General features: G+C 63.2%; 1 protein-coding gene across 1 annotated transcript in view; it reads left to right on the top strand.

Annotated features, from left to right (window-relative positions):
- Nucleotides 1-11,726, top strand: part of RNF213 (ring finger protein 213) — a 68,817-nt gene extending 57,091 nt beyond the window's left edge. Inside the window, exons 55-66 of the mRNA XM_081161984.1 lie at nucleotides 505-664; nucleotides 1,401-1,581; nucleotides 2,257-2,348; nucleotides 2,922-3,173; nucleotides 3,817-3,949; nucleotides 4,235-4,318; nucleotides 4,930-5,110; nucleotides 5,333-5,609; nucleotides 6,268-6,462; nucleotides 6,812-6,901; nucleotides 6,999-7,177; nucleotides 8,724-11,726. Of these exons, the coding sequence (XP_081018110.1) occupies nucleotides 505-664; nucleotides 1,401-1,581; nucleotides 2,257-2,348; nucleotides 2,922-3,173; nucleotides 3,817-3,949; nucleotides 4,235-4,318; nucleotides 4,930-5,110; nucleotides 5,333-5,609; nucleotides 6,268-6,462; nucleotides 6,812-6,901; nucleotides 6,999-7,177; nucleotides 8,724-8,877 (1,978 nt within the window). The 3' untranslated portion in view covers nucleotides 8,878-11,726. The remainder of the gene's footprint in view (nucleotides 1-504; nucleotides 665-1,400; nucleotides 1,582-2,256; nucleotides 2,349-2,921; nucleotides 3,174-3,816; nucleotides 3,950-4,234; nucleotides 4,319-4,929; nucleotides 5,111-5,332; nucleotides 5,610-6,267; nucleotides 6,463-6,811; nucleotides 6,902-6,998; nucleotides 7,178-8,723) is intronic.
- Nucleotides 11,727-12,598: the final 872 nt, after the last annotated feature.

Genomic DNA, 12,598 nt, shown 5'->3' with positions numbered 1-12,598 from the left:
TCAGCGGTCAAAATGTGTAGACATTTTTGGGGGACGGGACACCCCGTATTTCTGCAACTGGACATGCCTATCACGCGGCCCCTGCCCTCCGGGCGTGGTCGGAACGCCTCCGCCCAACCTCGGGTCCCAGCCTTCCGTCTGGGAAAAGGAGACCGACCTGCCCGCGTCCCCACCCAGTCGATGCCAGCCGTCCCAGGCTCGGGCTGCCCTGAGCCCCCCTTCAGTCCCCACGGGTTCCGGTGGAAGAGGCAGGTCCAGACGGCACCGAATGCCGCTTCCTTCGGCCGCTTCTCCCGGAGAGGGCTGTGGGCTCCGGTCGGCCAGGCAGGCGGTTCTGGGAGGAGAGAGGCCCTTAGGAGAAGGGTCTGGGCTTCCCAGAAAAAGTGCTTTTAGCGTTATTTTCTCCCGAAACGTGCCCCTGGCCTCGGGCCGGAGGGATCTGGGCGTGCCCCAGCCCCGAGAGGAGTGACCTTCGGCCCTCGCCTTCTCTTCTGCGCTCTCCAGAGACATCACGGATAGAACTCAGACCGGCCACGTGCTGGGGAGCCCGCCCCCCCGGGACCAGGCGGTGGTGTCGGACCGGCAGCTGTCCCCGGCGGTCTTCCTGCTCGCCCGGCTGCTCACTCACCTGGCTATGCTTTTGGGAGCAGCCCACAGCCCGCAGGTACCGTGCCCGGCGGCCCAGCCCTGCGCCCGTCCCCCCCGCGGTGGGCGGTGGCCGTGTCACAGGGTCCTAGCCTCTCCTCGGGCTTTGGATTGGCCTCCGCTACCTCGCCCAGCGGGTGACGAAGTTTATCCACCCTCAAGTCCATTTTTTAAATTTTATCTTATGTTTAAATTTTTATTCATCCTCGCGCAAGGATATTTTCTCCCCCCTGGTATATTTTTAGAGAGGGCGGGAGGAAGGGAAGGGGAGAGAGAGACGCCTCGACCGGTTGCCTCCCGCACGCGCCCCGACCGGGGCTGGGGATCGAACTTGCCACCCAGGTCCCTGCCATTGACCGGAATCGAACCCAGGACCCTTCGGTCTGCGGGCCGACGCTCTAGCCGCTGAGCCGCACCGGCCAGGGCAGCGGGTTCGTTTTCAGTGGCGGCCCCGCCCGCGCCTGCGTGCGGGGAGGTCGGCCCAGTCGTGGCCTTCCCGTGTGGGGCTCCCGCTCGGGGGCAGGGAGAGCGTGAGTTTCCTCCGAGTCACTGAACCACTGGGCCAGCGCTGAGGAGCCCCGTGCCCCTCCCGCGATCCCAGGGCCCCCGCCCGCTCCTCGCCTTCCCGCCTCCGCTGCGAGAACCCGCTGACGTCGCTGGTTTCTGACTCAGGGCTGGCGTGTGTGTCCCCCCCCCCCCCGTCTCCTCCACACACGGGGCCTTTTCTGACACGCTGTCCCCCGGCTCTGCCTCAGGCTCTGGTTGGCATCATCAAGCCCGCCGTGACGGACCCGGGGGCGTTCCTGCAGCAGCACATCCAGAGGGACCTGGAGCAGCTGATGAAGACTCTGGGCAAGAGCGCCGACGACACGGCCAGCGTGGTCCACCTCGTCCTGCGCAGCCTGCTCGAGGGGCAGCGCCGCCCCTCTGGCCGGGGTAAGGGGCCGGGCGAGGGTGCCCGCCGGGGCCCGGGAGCTTAGCTGCAGAGAATGCAGGGCCCGGGGCAGACGGACGGGTGCCTGGGGTGTGGCGCCCGGTGGGCAGACGGGACGCAGTGTGCCTGCTGGCGGCGGGAGGGACGCCCTGCTCTGCCCCGTCCATGCTCCCCCTGGGCACAGGCGTCAGGTGCATGTGGGGTCTTTGTAGTCTCCAGAGTCAGGGACGGGAGCAGCAGGAGCCGTGTTTATTTATTTATCTTATTGACTTATATTTGTCCATTCTACCCAAGGGCATTTCTTCCATTGACTTTAGACAGAGTGGGCGGGGGAGAGGAGCAGAGAGAGGGAGAGAAACACCCGAGGGGGAGACACAGCGACTGGTTGCCTCCCGCACGTGCCTTCAACGGGGCGGGGAACCTGCAGCCCAGGCCCGTGCCCTTGAGCAGGATTCGAACCCGAGACCCGTCAGTGCACAAGCCGACACTCTAACCACCGAGGCACTGGGGCCGGGGCGGGAGCCATTTCTAAATACTCAGCTTAATTTATACGAAGATATCCGCCCCTGCCCCCTGAAAAAAGGGGACGTTATTTCAGGCCGGCCGGTGTTTAGCGTTCGCCGCGTTAGGCGGCGTGGGTTCTGTCCCTGGGGCAACCCGCACGTTCTTCCTCGCAGGGCCTTTCGATTTCGACGCAGTCTTGTCCACCAAGGCAAAGAGAAACTCCTGGGAAAAGGTCACGGAGACGATCGTGTTGCCTCAGCTAGAGGTAAGCGGGGAGGGGTCACGGCGACCGGCCGCGCTCGCCGAGGACGCTCGGTGGGGCTTTCCCGGGCAGCCTGGGCGCTCGGCCGGCGCCCCTGGGGGAAGGCTGCTGCAGCCCGCGGCCAAGCTCGGACCCCGCTGGGCCGGACCCAGGCCCCCCACCCTCCTGAGGCCCGCGGGTGAGTCAGGCGGAGACGCGGCTGGGGGTCCGGAACGCGCGGGGCGCAGTCTACCGTCCGTGTCGTTTTACAGCAGGTTGTGAGGGCCAGAGGCAGAGATCAGCTGCCACACGCAGCCCCGCAGAAAATGTCCTGGCGGCCCTAGGCTAGCGGCTCCCGTCAGACGGGGCTGCTCCGGGGGAACGGGGCCCTTGGGGTGAACGTCAGCGAGTGACGGGGAGCCCCCTTCCCGCAGGGCGTGTGGGTTCTAATGGAAGTTCACCAGCGTGCCTGTCCCATCGTGTGTGGGACAAGCGGGTCAGACGCGCTGGCTTGCCCGGGGGACGCGTCACCAGGTGTCCCCGGCTGTTCCCGGCGGTGCCTCACGCCCTGCGCCCCATGTCGCTTTCCTCGCCTAGCGTCTGGATAAAACCCTCCTGGAGGTGAACGCTCTCATCAGCCGCGACGAGCGGGTCAGCTCCAACCCCGTGGCCAGAATCGTGTTCGGGGACCCGGCGGCCTTCCTGCCTCAGCTGCCCCGGGACAGCAAGGTTCATTGCTCCAGGATGTGGAGCTGCCGGACCCGGATCACCCTGGAGCACCTGCGGCACGTCGTGGAGCAGAAAAACGGCAAGGAAACGGTGCCGGTGCTCTGGAGGTTCCTGCAGAAGGTAGGCCCCGGGCCCGGCTCGGAGCCAGCCTGGCCCTCACGGGCGGGCGGCTGACACGCTGCTTCAGGGTTGGATCATTTTTTGGTTTTTTTTGGTTAATCTTCACCCAAGGATTTTTAAATTTTTTTAGAGTTTAGGAAAGTTCATTTATTTATTTTTATTTTTTGTTGATTTCAGAGAGAGGAAGGGAGAGGGGGAGAGAGAGAGAAACATCCACGGTGAGAGAGTCACGGATCGGCTGCCTCCTGGGGATCAAGCCCGCGAGCCGGGCCGGGCCCTGACCGGGAATGGAACCGTGACCTCTGGGTGCACGGCCCAGTGCTCAACCCCGAGCCACGCCGGCCGGGCGGCCTTGCATTTTCTATGGCAGTCGCCCAGTCGTTTCCCTCCAGGGACCGGTGTTTGCAGCTGAGCGAGAAGTGACGTGTGGGGCGTAGGACATGTGGCTACGTGGCGAGCCGCCGGGAGCTGCTTGCCCACGGCGTGGGGCAGCCTGTTCCCTGTTTCCAAGGGTCACGTGTAAAATGCCACATTGCCTGGACGACTAGGAACGCACGCCCTGAGCCCGCCGCGCGGTCCGTTTCCTCGGCGACACTTTCTCGGCAAACGGGAGGTGTAACCAGACGGTCTCCCCCCTCCCCAGGAAGCGGAGCTGAGGCTGGTGAAGTTCCTGCCCGAGATCCTGGCCCTGCAGAGGGATCTAGTGACTCGGTTCCAGAACGTTCCCGAAGCTGCGTACCAGTCCATCGGGGACTTCATCAACAGCCACAGCTCAGGTAGGACTCTGCTGTCCCAGGAGGTCAGGACGCCTGTGTTCGGTGGCTCAAGGATCACGTCAGTTGGGGGTGATCAGCTGCGGGGAGGGCAGTTTGGGGCTACCGGGCACTTTTCTCATGAGGCCGGGGCGACCACGAACCCCAGAACACGGCAGAGGCTGTGCTATAGCCTTGCTCTGCTCCCCAAACTCAGCCACGGTGCTCACAGGGCATTTGGGGCGCTTTGGGACAGAGAGTGCGTGGCCACGCGGGCCTGACCTGGACGGGTGGGCCCGTGTTTGACAGAGGGGCTGCGGGAGCTGTTCCGCCGCAGAGTCACCGTGTTTCTGTCCACGTGGAACAAGCTGAGGAGGTCACTGGAGACCCAGGGTGAGTGAGGGAACAGCGCAGGGGGACCGCCCCATGTCCCGTCTCCAGTCCCCATCCCCGGCAGCAGCCTGCTCCCCACGTTGGACGCTGACTCTGCTCTGTGGGCGGCTGAGAAAACCCACCCTCGGTCCTCTTGGATTTGTCCATGTGGAAACAGGAGGGAGTTCAGCCCAGCCGGTGTGGCTCAGCGGTTGAGCATCACCCTATGAACCAGGAGGCCACTGGTTCGATTCCCGGTCAGGGCACAGGCCCGGGTTATGGGTTCAATCTCCAGTGGGGGGCGTGCAGGAGGCAGCCGATCCATGACTCTCATCATTGATGTTTCTCTCTCTCTCTCTCTCTCTCTGAAATCAATAAATATACGTATATATATAATCATATATACACACACACACACACACATACATATATATATATATTTTTTTTTAAAGAGGGAGTTGAGACCACTGGGACTGGGCGGTACATAGAGCCGGAGGTAGGGCCTCAGAGAGGCCCTGGGCCAGCTCCGCGGGGCTGAGGCTTCCGGCCGCGGCCACTGCCGGGGCCTCCCGGGCCCCGTGCTGGGCAGGAAGCCGCGGATCAGCTGCTGAGGAGGAGCCCTGTCCTCTCAGGTGAGATCAAGCTGCCTGAGGGCTACTGCAGAGCCGACCTGGACCTGGACGCGGACTTCGAGGTCATCCTGCCGCGTCGCCAGGGCCGGGGCCTCTGCTCCACCGCCTTGGTCAGCTACCTCATCGCCCTGCACAACGACATGGTCTACACGGTGGAAAAGTTCTCCGAGGAAAGCAAGAGGTGAGGGTGCAGCCTGCGGGGGCGGGTGCTGCCCTCTCCGCCCAGGGCCCGCGGGCCCCACGTCAGCTCCTCGGGCAAGCGCCGGTCTAGCCACGCGCACGCGTGTCCACAGGCTTGTGGGTCGTTGCGTCCGCTCGGGCCCTGAGAACAGCGCGTAGGCCCCGGCATCCGGAGCCCTGGGCCGCGGCGCCCGGCCAGGACCTGAGCGCTTTCCATCCGCAGCTACTCCGTGGATGCCTCCGAGGTCACCGACCTGCATGTCATCGGTTACGAGGTGTCGTCAGTGACTCCGCTGATCCTCTCCAACTGCCAGTACCAGGTGGTGCAGGGCGGCGAGAACCTGCAGGAATGCAACCTGGAGCAGATCCAGCGCCAGATCACCAGCCGGTTCCTCCAGGGCAAGCCCAAGCTGACCCTCAAGGGCCTCCCCACGCTGGTGTACAGGCGCGACTGGAACTACGAGCAGCTCTTTGCGGGCATCAGGAACAAAATGCCCCAGGTGAGCGCGAGCAGCGCCCCCCAGCCTGGCGACCTGCCTTCTGGGGGCCTCCCCTCTGCACAGGCTGCTCCTCCACCGGGCGTTTCAGTTCCCTGAGCCCCCCGCTCCCTCCAGAGGGTGAGCGGGACCGTGAGGCACACGTTTTCTTGGGGAGGGTGGCAGATGGCAGGGCCGTGTCCTGGTGTCATGGCCGTGTGTCCTGACGCAGAAGGCCAGAGAGTTTGTGCGTGTGGTGTGTGCTTGTTGAGTATGTGTGCATGTGTGTGCATGCATTGAGTGCGTGCGTGTGCATGAACTTGTGTGTGCGCATCTGTGTGTGCCCGTGTGCATGTGTCTGTGTGTGCTCGTGTGCATGCCCATGTGCATGTGCATGTGTGTGCCCGTGTGCGTGCCCGTGTACATGTGTGCATGTGTGTGTGTCCATGTGCATGTGTGCATGTGTGTGTGCCCGTGTGCATGTGTGCGAGTGCACAGTCTCACACGTCACTCTGAGCGTCTGGTGAGCCCCATCTGTGTCTGGGAATCGGCTGACACTTAGGAAGCACGTGTCAGAGGGCTCGTCCCAGCCTGTGGCCTCAGCAGCGAAGGGGGTCAGCAGTGTCCCCAGGCCGGGACGCACAGCCGCCCACGGACCCCTGCGCCGCTTCTCATTCCCCAGAGCTCCCTCCCCCGCTCGGCCGTCAGCGCCATCTGCGGGCAGCTGCAGTCCTACAGCGACGCCTGTGAAGCCCTGTCGGTCGTGGAGGTCACGCTGGGCTTTCTGAGCACAGCTGGCGAGGACCCGGACATGGACCTGAACGTGTACATCCAGGACAAGTTGCGGATGGGCGATCAGACGGAGCAGGTGTTCAAGGTGGGTCTGGGAGATCAGCACCACCCCTCGCCATCCCGCCCTCACTTCTGGGGAGGCGAGCCCCTCCCCCAGCCAGCTGGCCTGGCACAGAACAGACCCCGGAGGTAACATGGGGGGGGGGGTGCACTGGGAACAGGAGACTCCGGCTGCAGCGTCACACGGGTGGGGCTGAGGGCACCCGCTTCCTGTGTGCTGCTCGAGGCTCGGGCTCCCAGATGCTGCCCTCGGGAGCTTTTCAGAGAGGCGGGGACTTGGTGCCGGGGCAGGGTGGCCTTCCTGCTGCCCCCGAGGGAGCTGGGATGGGCTCGGGGCAGGAACACCGGCGTTAAGGACCCTCCTCCTCCCGCAGGCCCTGCACAGGTGTCAGCTCAAGCACATCACGGCCCTCTGGCTGCTCCTCTCGGCCCACAAGTCAGAGCAGCAGCTGCGCCTGCGGAAAGTGAGTCCCACCTCCTGCCCTGCACTGGGCTGCGGGCTGGGCTGCGGGGCCGCACTCACTGCCTGGGCCTCCCTTCCCTCTCTCCCCGTCACTGCAGGAGCCCTTCAGGCAGCTCAAAGCCAAGTATGGAGAGGAGCTCAGCCCAGAAAACAGTAAGCTCCTGAGCTCGTTCCTGAACCACAGCAGCCTGGACGCCTTCCTCCTGGAGCTTCACGAGATGATGGTCTTGAAGCTGAAGAGCCCCCAGGCCGAGGAGACCTTCAACCCCAACTGGAGGTAGGGCTCACGCGCTGGAGGAGCCGCCGCGAGCCTCCGCGGGCGTGGAAACCGCTCCTGTCTTCCCTGCAGTTACCGTTGCCAGGGCACCCGAGGACTGGCTGTGGGGGTGTCCGTCTCTTTGGATCTTTTTTAAATAATTACAAAACTCACATTCTCATTATAACAGGCGGACTTGCTGGGTCAGAGGTGCTCGTTTTTTACAATACGTTTCTATTGATTTCAGAGAGAGGAAGGGAGAGGGAGAGGGGGAGAAACATCAACGAGGAGAGTCATGGATCGGCTGCCTCCTGCGCGCCCCCCCGGGGATCGAGCCGCAACCCGGGCATGGGCCGTGGCCGGGAATCACACCCGTGACCTCTCAGTTCATGGGATGGAGCTCAAGCTGAGCACACCGGCCGCGCAGAGGTGTTCATTTGAAAATCCATAGAAAAAGGCCCTCCCCCCGCATGCACAGTGTGAAACCCTCACACTAGATATTCACTATGAGACGGGAGGTATTTTTCCGCTCATTGGCCGTTTGTATGTCCGTCTTCCTCTGGGTTACCTCTTGGTATCCTTTGGGGGGGCTGTTTATCTTTTTCTTAATCTTAAAAGATTAAGAATAACCTTTTATCAGTCTTGTTACAAATGCTCGGTCTCGGTGTTTAATTTTATGAAGCCAAAGCTGACAGGACTTTCCCATAGAGCCTCTGTGGAGACATAGCGGGGTCGGGGTCCCCCCGATCCTCCCGATGCGCGTGGAGCAGCCCACGCGTCGTCTCCTCCTGCTTCTGGGGTTTTACGTTGTGCATGTGTTTGGTTAACCGGTTTGCTGTGATGTGTGGTGTGAGGTAGGGATTTAACTTGGCTGGTTTTCTAAACAGAAGGCAAACCCCAGCCCCCTCGCCGGGGCACCGCCCAGCCGCTGCTTTCCCTCCGTTGCGCTGTGTGGCACGTGCCTGTGTACACTTAGGGCTTTGGATTTTTTTTATTCTCACCTGAGGATATCTTTATTGAATTTTTAGATAGAGAGAGAGAGAAACATTGATGTGAGAGAGAAACGTCAATCGGCTGCCTCCTGTACGTGCCCCGATCGGGGGTCGAACCCATAGCCTGGGCATGTGCCCTGACCGGGAATCGAACCAGTGACCTCCAGGTTCATATGGTCGATGCTCAACCACTGAGCCACGCCGGCTGGGCCAGGCTGTGTTTCTAGACAGCAGGTCACACTACTAGACGGGCCTCCACCGGGCGGGCCCCGTCCATCCTGCAGGGCGTGCTCAGCGCAGGTACAGTGTGGGAAGTGGCGGGTGCCACGCAACCCTGAGCCGGGCTCTGGCCCCGGTGCACTTCCTCAGCCGTGGGCGGCCTGTAGCTGACCTTCAGCGTTTCTGGTCGTAGGAGCGCTTTGGTTCTGTTGGTGGCTTGGAGAGGCATCCGTGGGTGGGCGTCCGTGGGTGGGCGTCCGTGGGAGTGCGTCCGTGGGTGGGCGTCTGTGGGTGGGCGTCCGTAGTTTGTCCCGAAGACCGTTCTAAGTGCCGTCTCCTGTTCCTTGGTCTTTCAGCCTGAGGGACACTCTGGTGAGTTACATGGAGACCAAGGACAGTGACATTCTGGCCGAGGTGGAGTCTCAGTTTCCGGAGGAGATATTGCTGTCCAACTGTGTCTCCGTGTGGAAGACGGCGGCCGAGCTGAAGCGGGGCCGGCAGGCGAGATAGGGCCGCTGCTTCCTCGGCACCCGCTCCGCCCACGGCTGGCGCCCGTGACCGCTGCCTCGGGACACGTGTGTCCCACACTTCGCACCAGGTGGTGATCGCTGGTCACGGGAGGTGGGAGCTGAGTCCGCCGACGCCCTCTCCATGCCGGGGCGGTGGATGGGAACCGTCCGTCTCAGGCCTCCGGACCCCTAAAGGGGACGTCCCCAGGCACCTGCCCGCCCTCCTCGGACTACGACCCGGTCAGAGCGAGGGGAAGCAGGGCCGCCAGTTTCCGCTTTGCTTTTCTCCCTGGTCTGTTCTGCACTCACAGAAGAGAGCCTGGCTTTCTCCCTGCTGCCGTTCCTTTACATTCTCGGTATGGTACACGTTCTCCTAGGTTCTCAACCACCTATAAAAAAGTGCCAGTCTCTCCACTTCTCACAACTCAGGGCATCCTGGGGTAACAGACCTTGAAGCCAAACCATCGTGACCTCACGCGGCCCCGCGACGGGCCACAGCCACACGTCAGGGGTCAGCGCACTGGACTGAGCGCCCCAGGCACTCTCAGGGTCTCAGTTTTCTCTCCTGTAAAATGAAGGAACTGAATTGGTGGCCACATTTCCTCCCAGTTCTCACTTTCTGAAATTGTGAAGGAACGTGCGTCAGCACAGACTTGGGTCAAGGGCGCGGCCCTGGCATCTCGGCGGGAAGCGTTCGACTGGCATTCCGCCCAGTAAATGTGATCCTGGCGTCACCTCGATGTCCCTGAGACACGAGTACCTGGCGCTCGCTCTGGGTGTTGGCCAAGGCATTAAAAAAACAACAGACTCAGGGGCCAAAAGGAAACCAGTTACATTCCCGAAAAAGGAAGGAGAGAGTGGTGGGCCAGCCCTGACCTCGTGGTGCGTTCCAGCTGGGGGTGAGACGCGGCGGGACCCGCCTGCACTGATTCTGCTCCTGGTGGCCCAGCAGCCACGGCCACCGAGAAACCACTGTTTACAAGCCAGGCAGAGGGCTTCCGTGCGCACTCCAAGCGAGCTAATGACTCCGTTGACTTGAAGCTGGGTCCGTGGGCGGTGAGAGCCGAGAAGCAGGCCCGGGGCTCCCCGGGGTCGCTGCGGCAGGCCCCGCGGCCCGCAGGCACGGTGGCGGTTTCTCCCCCTTGCGCTCGCTGAGGGGAGTAGGGTGATCCGAGCCCCGCGGTCATTCACGGGAGACCTCCGCCTGCACCAGTTCCCGACTGCGCAGAGGCACCCCTCCGACATCTGCACCCTGGGTGCCGCCGAGCTGCCGTCTGATCAGGGGACGGGGGCTGCCTGCGAGCTCGTGGGCGCCTCGGAGTTGGGGCAGCACCCGGGGTGCCGCTCTGGCGCCTCGGGGTGCCACGCCCCGGCAGAAGGCCCTTTCTTGTTTCAGGGGCGGGGAGAGGCTGGGAATTTCCTCCCCATTTTGATGGTTTCTTAGTTAAGATGTTTTGTTTTGGATGCTACGCTTTCAGAGCCTTAACTGCCATTTTTCAGTATTATCTTTTCTTAAAATACACTGGCCTCGCACCCACCAATGCGAGACTTAAGTTTTATCGTACTGGCTGCACCTGTTTAATAAACTTGAGTTCCGCGGCCTGCGGATCGGAGCCCGTGTACGGCCGCTCGCCTCGGCTGGGCCGGGGGAGGGTCCTGGGCGCTGTGGAAATGCTCCCGTAGAGGTGCCCGCCACGTGGACGGTCCCGGAAGGGAAACGGAGGCTGTGGTTCCGAGCACAAGGGTCCACTTGTCCTCTGGGCAGAATGACAGCAGAGCCTCGGGGGGCCCCAGAGGGTTCAACGTCAACGCCGCTCCCCGAGCGCGGTGGCCTCCGCCTGAGAGGGGCGCCCTCTGTCCCCAGCCTGCGGGAGCAGAGCCCAGCTACCCAGGCAGCGGGGGGGGGGGGGGGGGGGGAGTGTCCCCGGAAAAGGAGATCGTGTGAGAGATGGATCGTGAGCTTATGCCCGCGTGGCAAACGCCGCTTTAGGGAAGGGTTGCTATGAGAAGCCCTGCCAATAAGGAAAGGCTCCTGGGGGCGCCGCTGGGGTCTGAGCAGAGCCGCCAGCCCCCTTCTCCTGCTGTCCGTCGGGCCCTCCCCCCCTTTCTCGCTCGGCCCAGGCAGTGAGAGTCACGGGCCTGGTGGGGATGTACCTGGAAATCTCCACGACTCACCCGTGCCCGTCTCTGCGTGTGTGCAGGCGATCTGCCGGCCCCACGGGCTGCCGGGCCTCCTCTGTTAACTGCCGGTCGCGAGCTATTTCCTCTCCCCCATCTCCCCGCCCCGCGAGCTCTTGCAGCCATTCCCGGGTTCGGGCAGTTCCAACCCAGAAACAAGGCTGCAGTGGAAACGGTCACTGTGAAGAAAAGGCCGGGCAGGTGACGGCACCCCCGCCCGGCGTGTTCCCCGTGAAGTGCGGCCGAGCCCCGAGAGAGGCCAGAGGGGAGCTGGGAGAACCTGGGGCCTGCGCTGGGTGACCGTCCCTCCAGCCACGATTAGCATTTATATTGCTTCCCGCCGTTTCTAATCCCTTCTCACTAATGAAGCATCATGAATCCAGTTCCAACTGGGAGAGAGCACCAGGCATGGGGGGGAGGCACCGACAGAATTCACACCCCAGACTCTGGAGGGTGCTCTTGCCGGTATTTCCAGAAGCCATGGGGGGGGAGGGGCAGGAGCAGAGGGAAAATGGAGCTGGCGTGCGTCCAGGCCGCCCCTGACTGTCCACACCGGATAAAGACCTGCCTTCCACAGCCCCCTTCCCTTCACACCTAAACTCATTCCAGTGCTCACGTCCCCCGGCACGGCCTCCGTCACCCCTACCTGCACCCCGAACACAACACAACCTCCACCCCAGCACAGCTATCACCACCTCTGTCCCCAACGACCAGGCCCAAGGGCCTCCGACCACTCCGCCAAGGCTACGTGCAGCCTTCCTTTCCCGAACCTCGGAGTGTGGGCCTTGCCCTTCCGTGTCTTCCCCTTGAGATCTGTTTTCAGGCCCCCTTCTTACCCACGTACTTCTCTGAATCCCCGCAGGGCCACATCGCTCCCCTTCAGCCTCTCTGGCTGCCCCGCAGCGCCCGGCACAGGCCGACCTCTTTGCTGCCTCAGGACCTTTGCACATGCTGTTCCCGCGCCTGAGAGTCAGTGTTGCCAGGGCCGAGGCTTTCTGCACGGGTCCCGCCCGGTGGAATCGGTGGGTCTGGCTCCGCCAAGGACGGTGCCCCTTCCTTCCCTGGAAACTTCACAGTAATGGCTGGAACTGAGGTCAAGGTCCATGCGAATGGCAGGTGCCTGGCGATGGGGTTCGGGGCACGTTACCCCAAATGATGGCCCCTGGCACACGGAATATCGGAGTTTGGGAAAACAGCAGAGATGGGGAGGCGGCTGCGGGAGGGAGGGAGGGAGGGAGACAGAATGGGGGGCCCGCGGCTGTCGAGCAGATCTGCGGCTTCTTCGCGGCGCTCAGCCATCACGCGTGTTCCCTGGGCTGCGAGTCGGGCCCGTTCCGCCCGCGGGGCCCAGCCCGGTCGGCCTCCTCCCCGCGCGGCGCCCCGGGACCCGCCCGCGCCCGTCCGCTGGAGGGCGGTGCAGGGGCGAGGCCCGTCCTCCGTGCGACCTCCGGCCACCAGGCGGCGCCGTCCGGAGAAGCCCCGCTCTGACGCGGCCCCGCCGAGCGCCGCCAAGGCAACCAGGGAGGCCCAGCGCATGCGCGCGG

The sequence above is a fragment of the Miniopterus schreibersii genome (assembly GCF_964146895.1).
Source record: "Miniopterus schreibersii genome assembly, chromosome: 16".
Classification (NCBI taxonomy): domain Eukaryota; kingdom Metazoa; phylum Chordata; class Mammalia; order Chiroptera; family Miniopteridae; genus Miniopterus; species Miniopterus schreibersii.
This window is presented reverse-complemented; position numbering and strand designations above follow the sequence as displayed.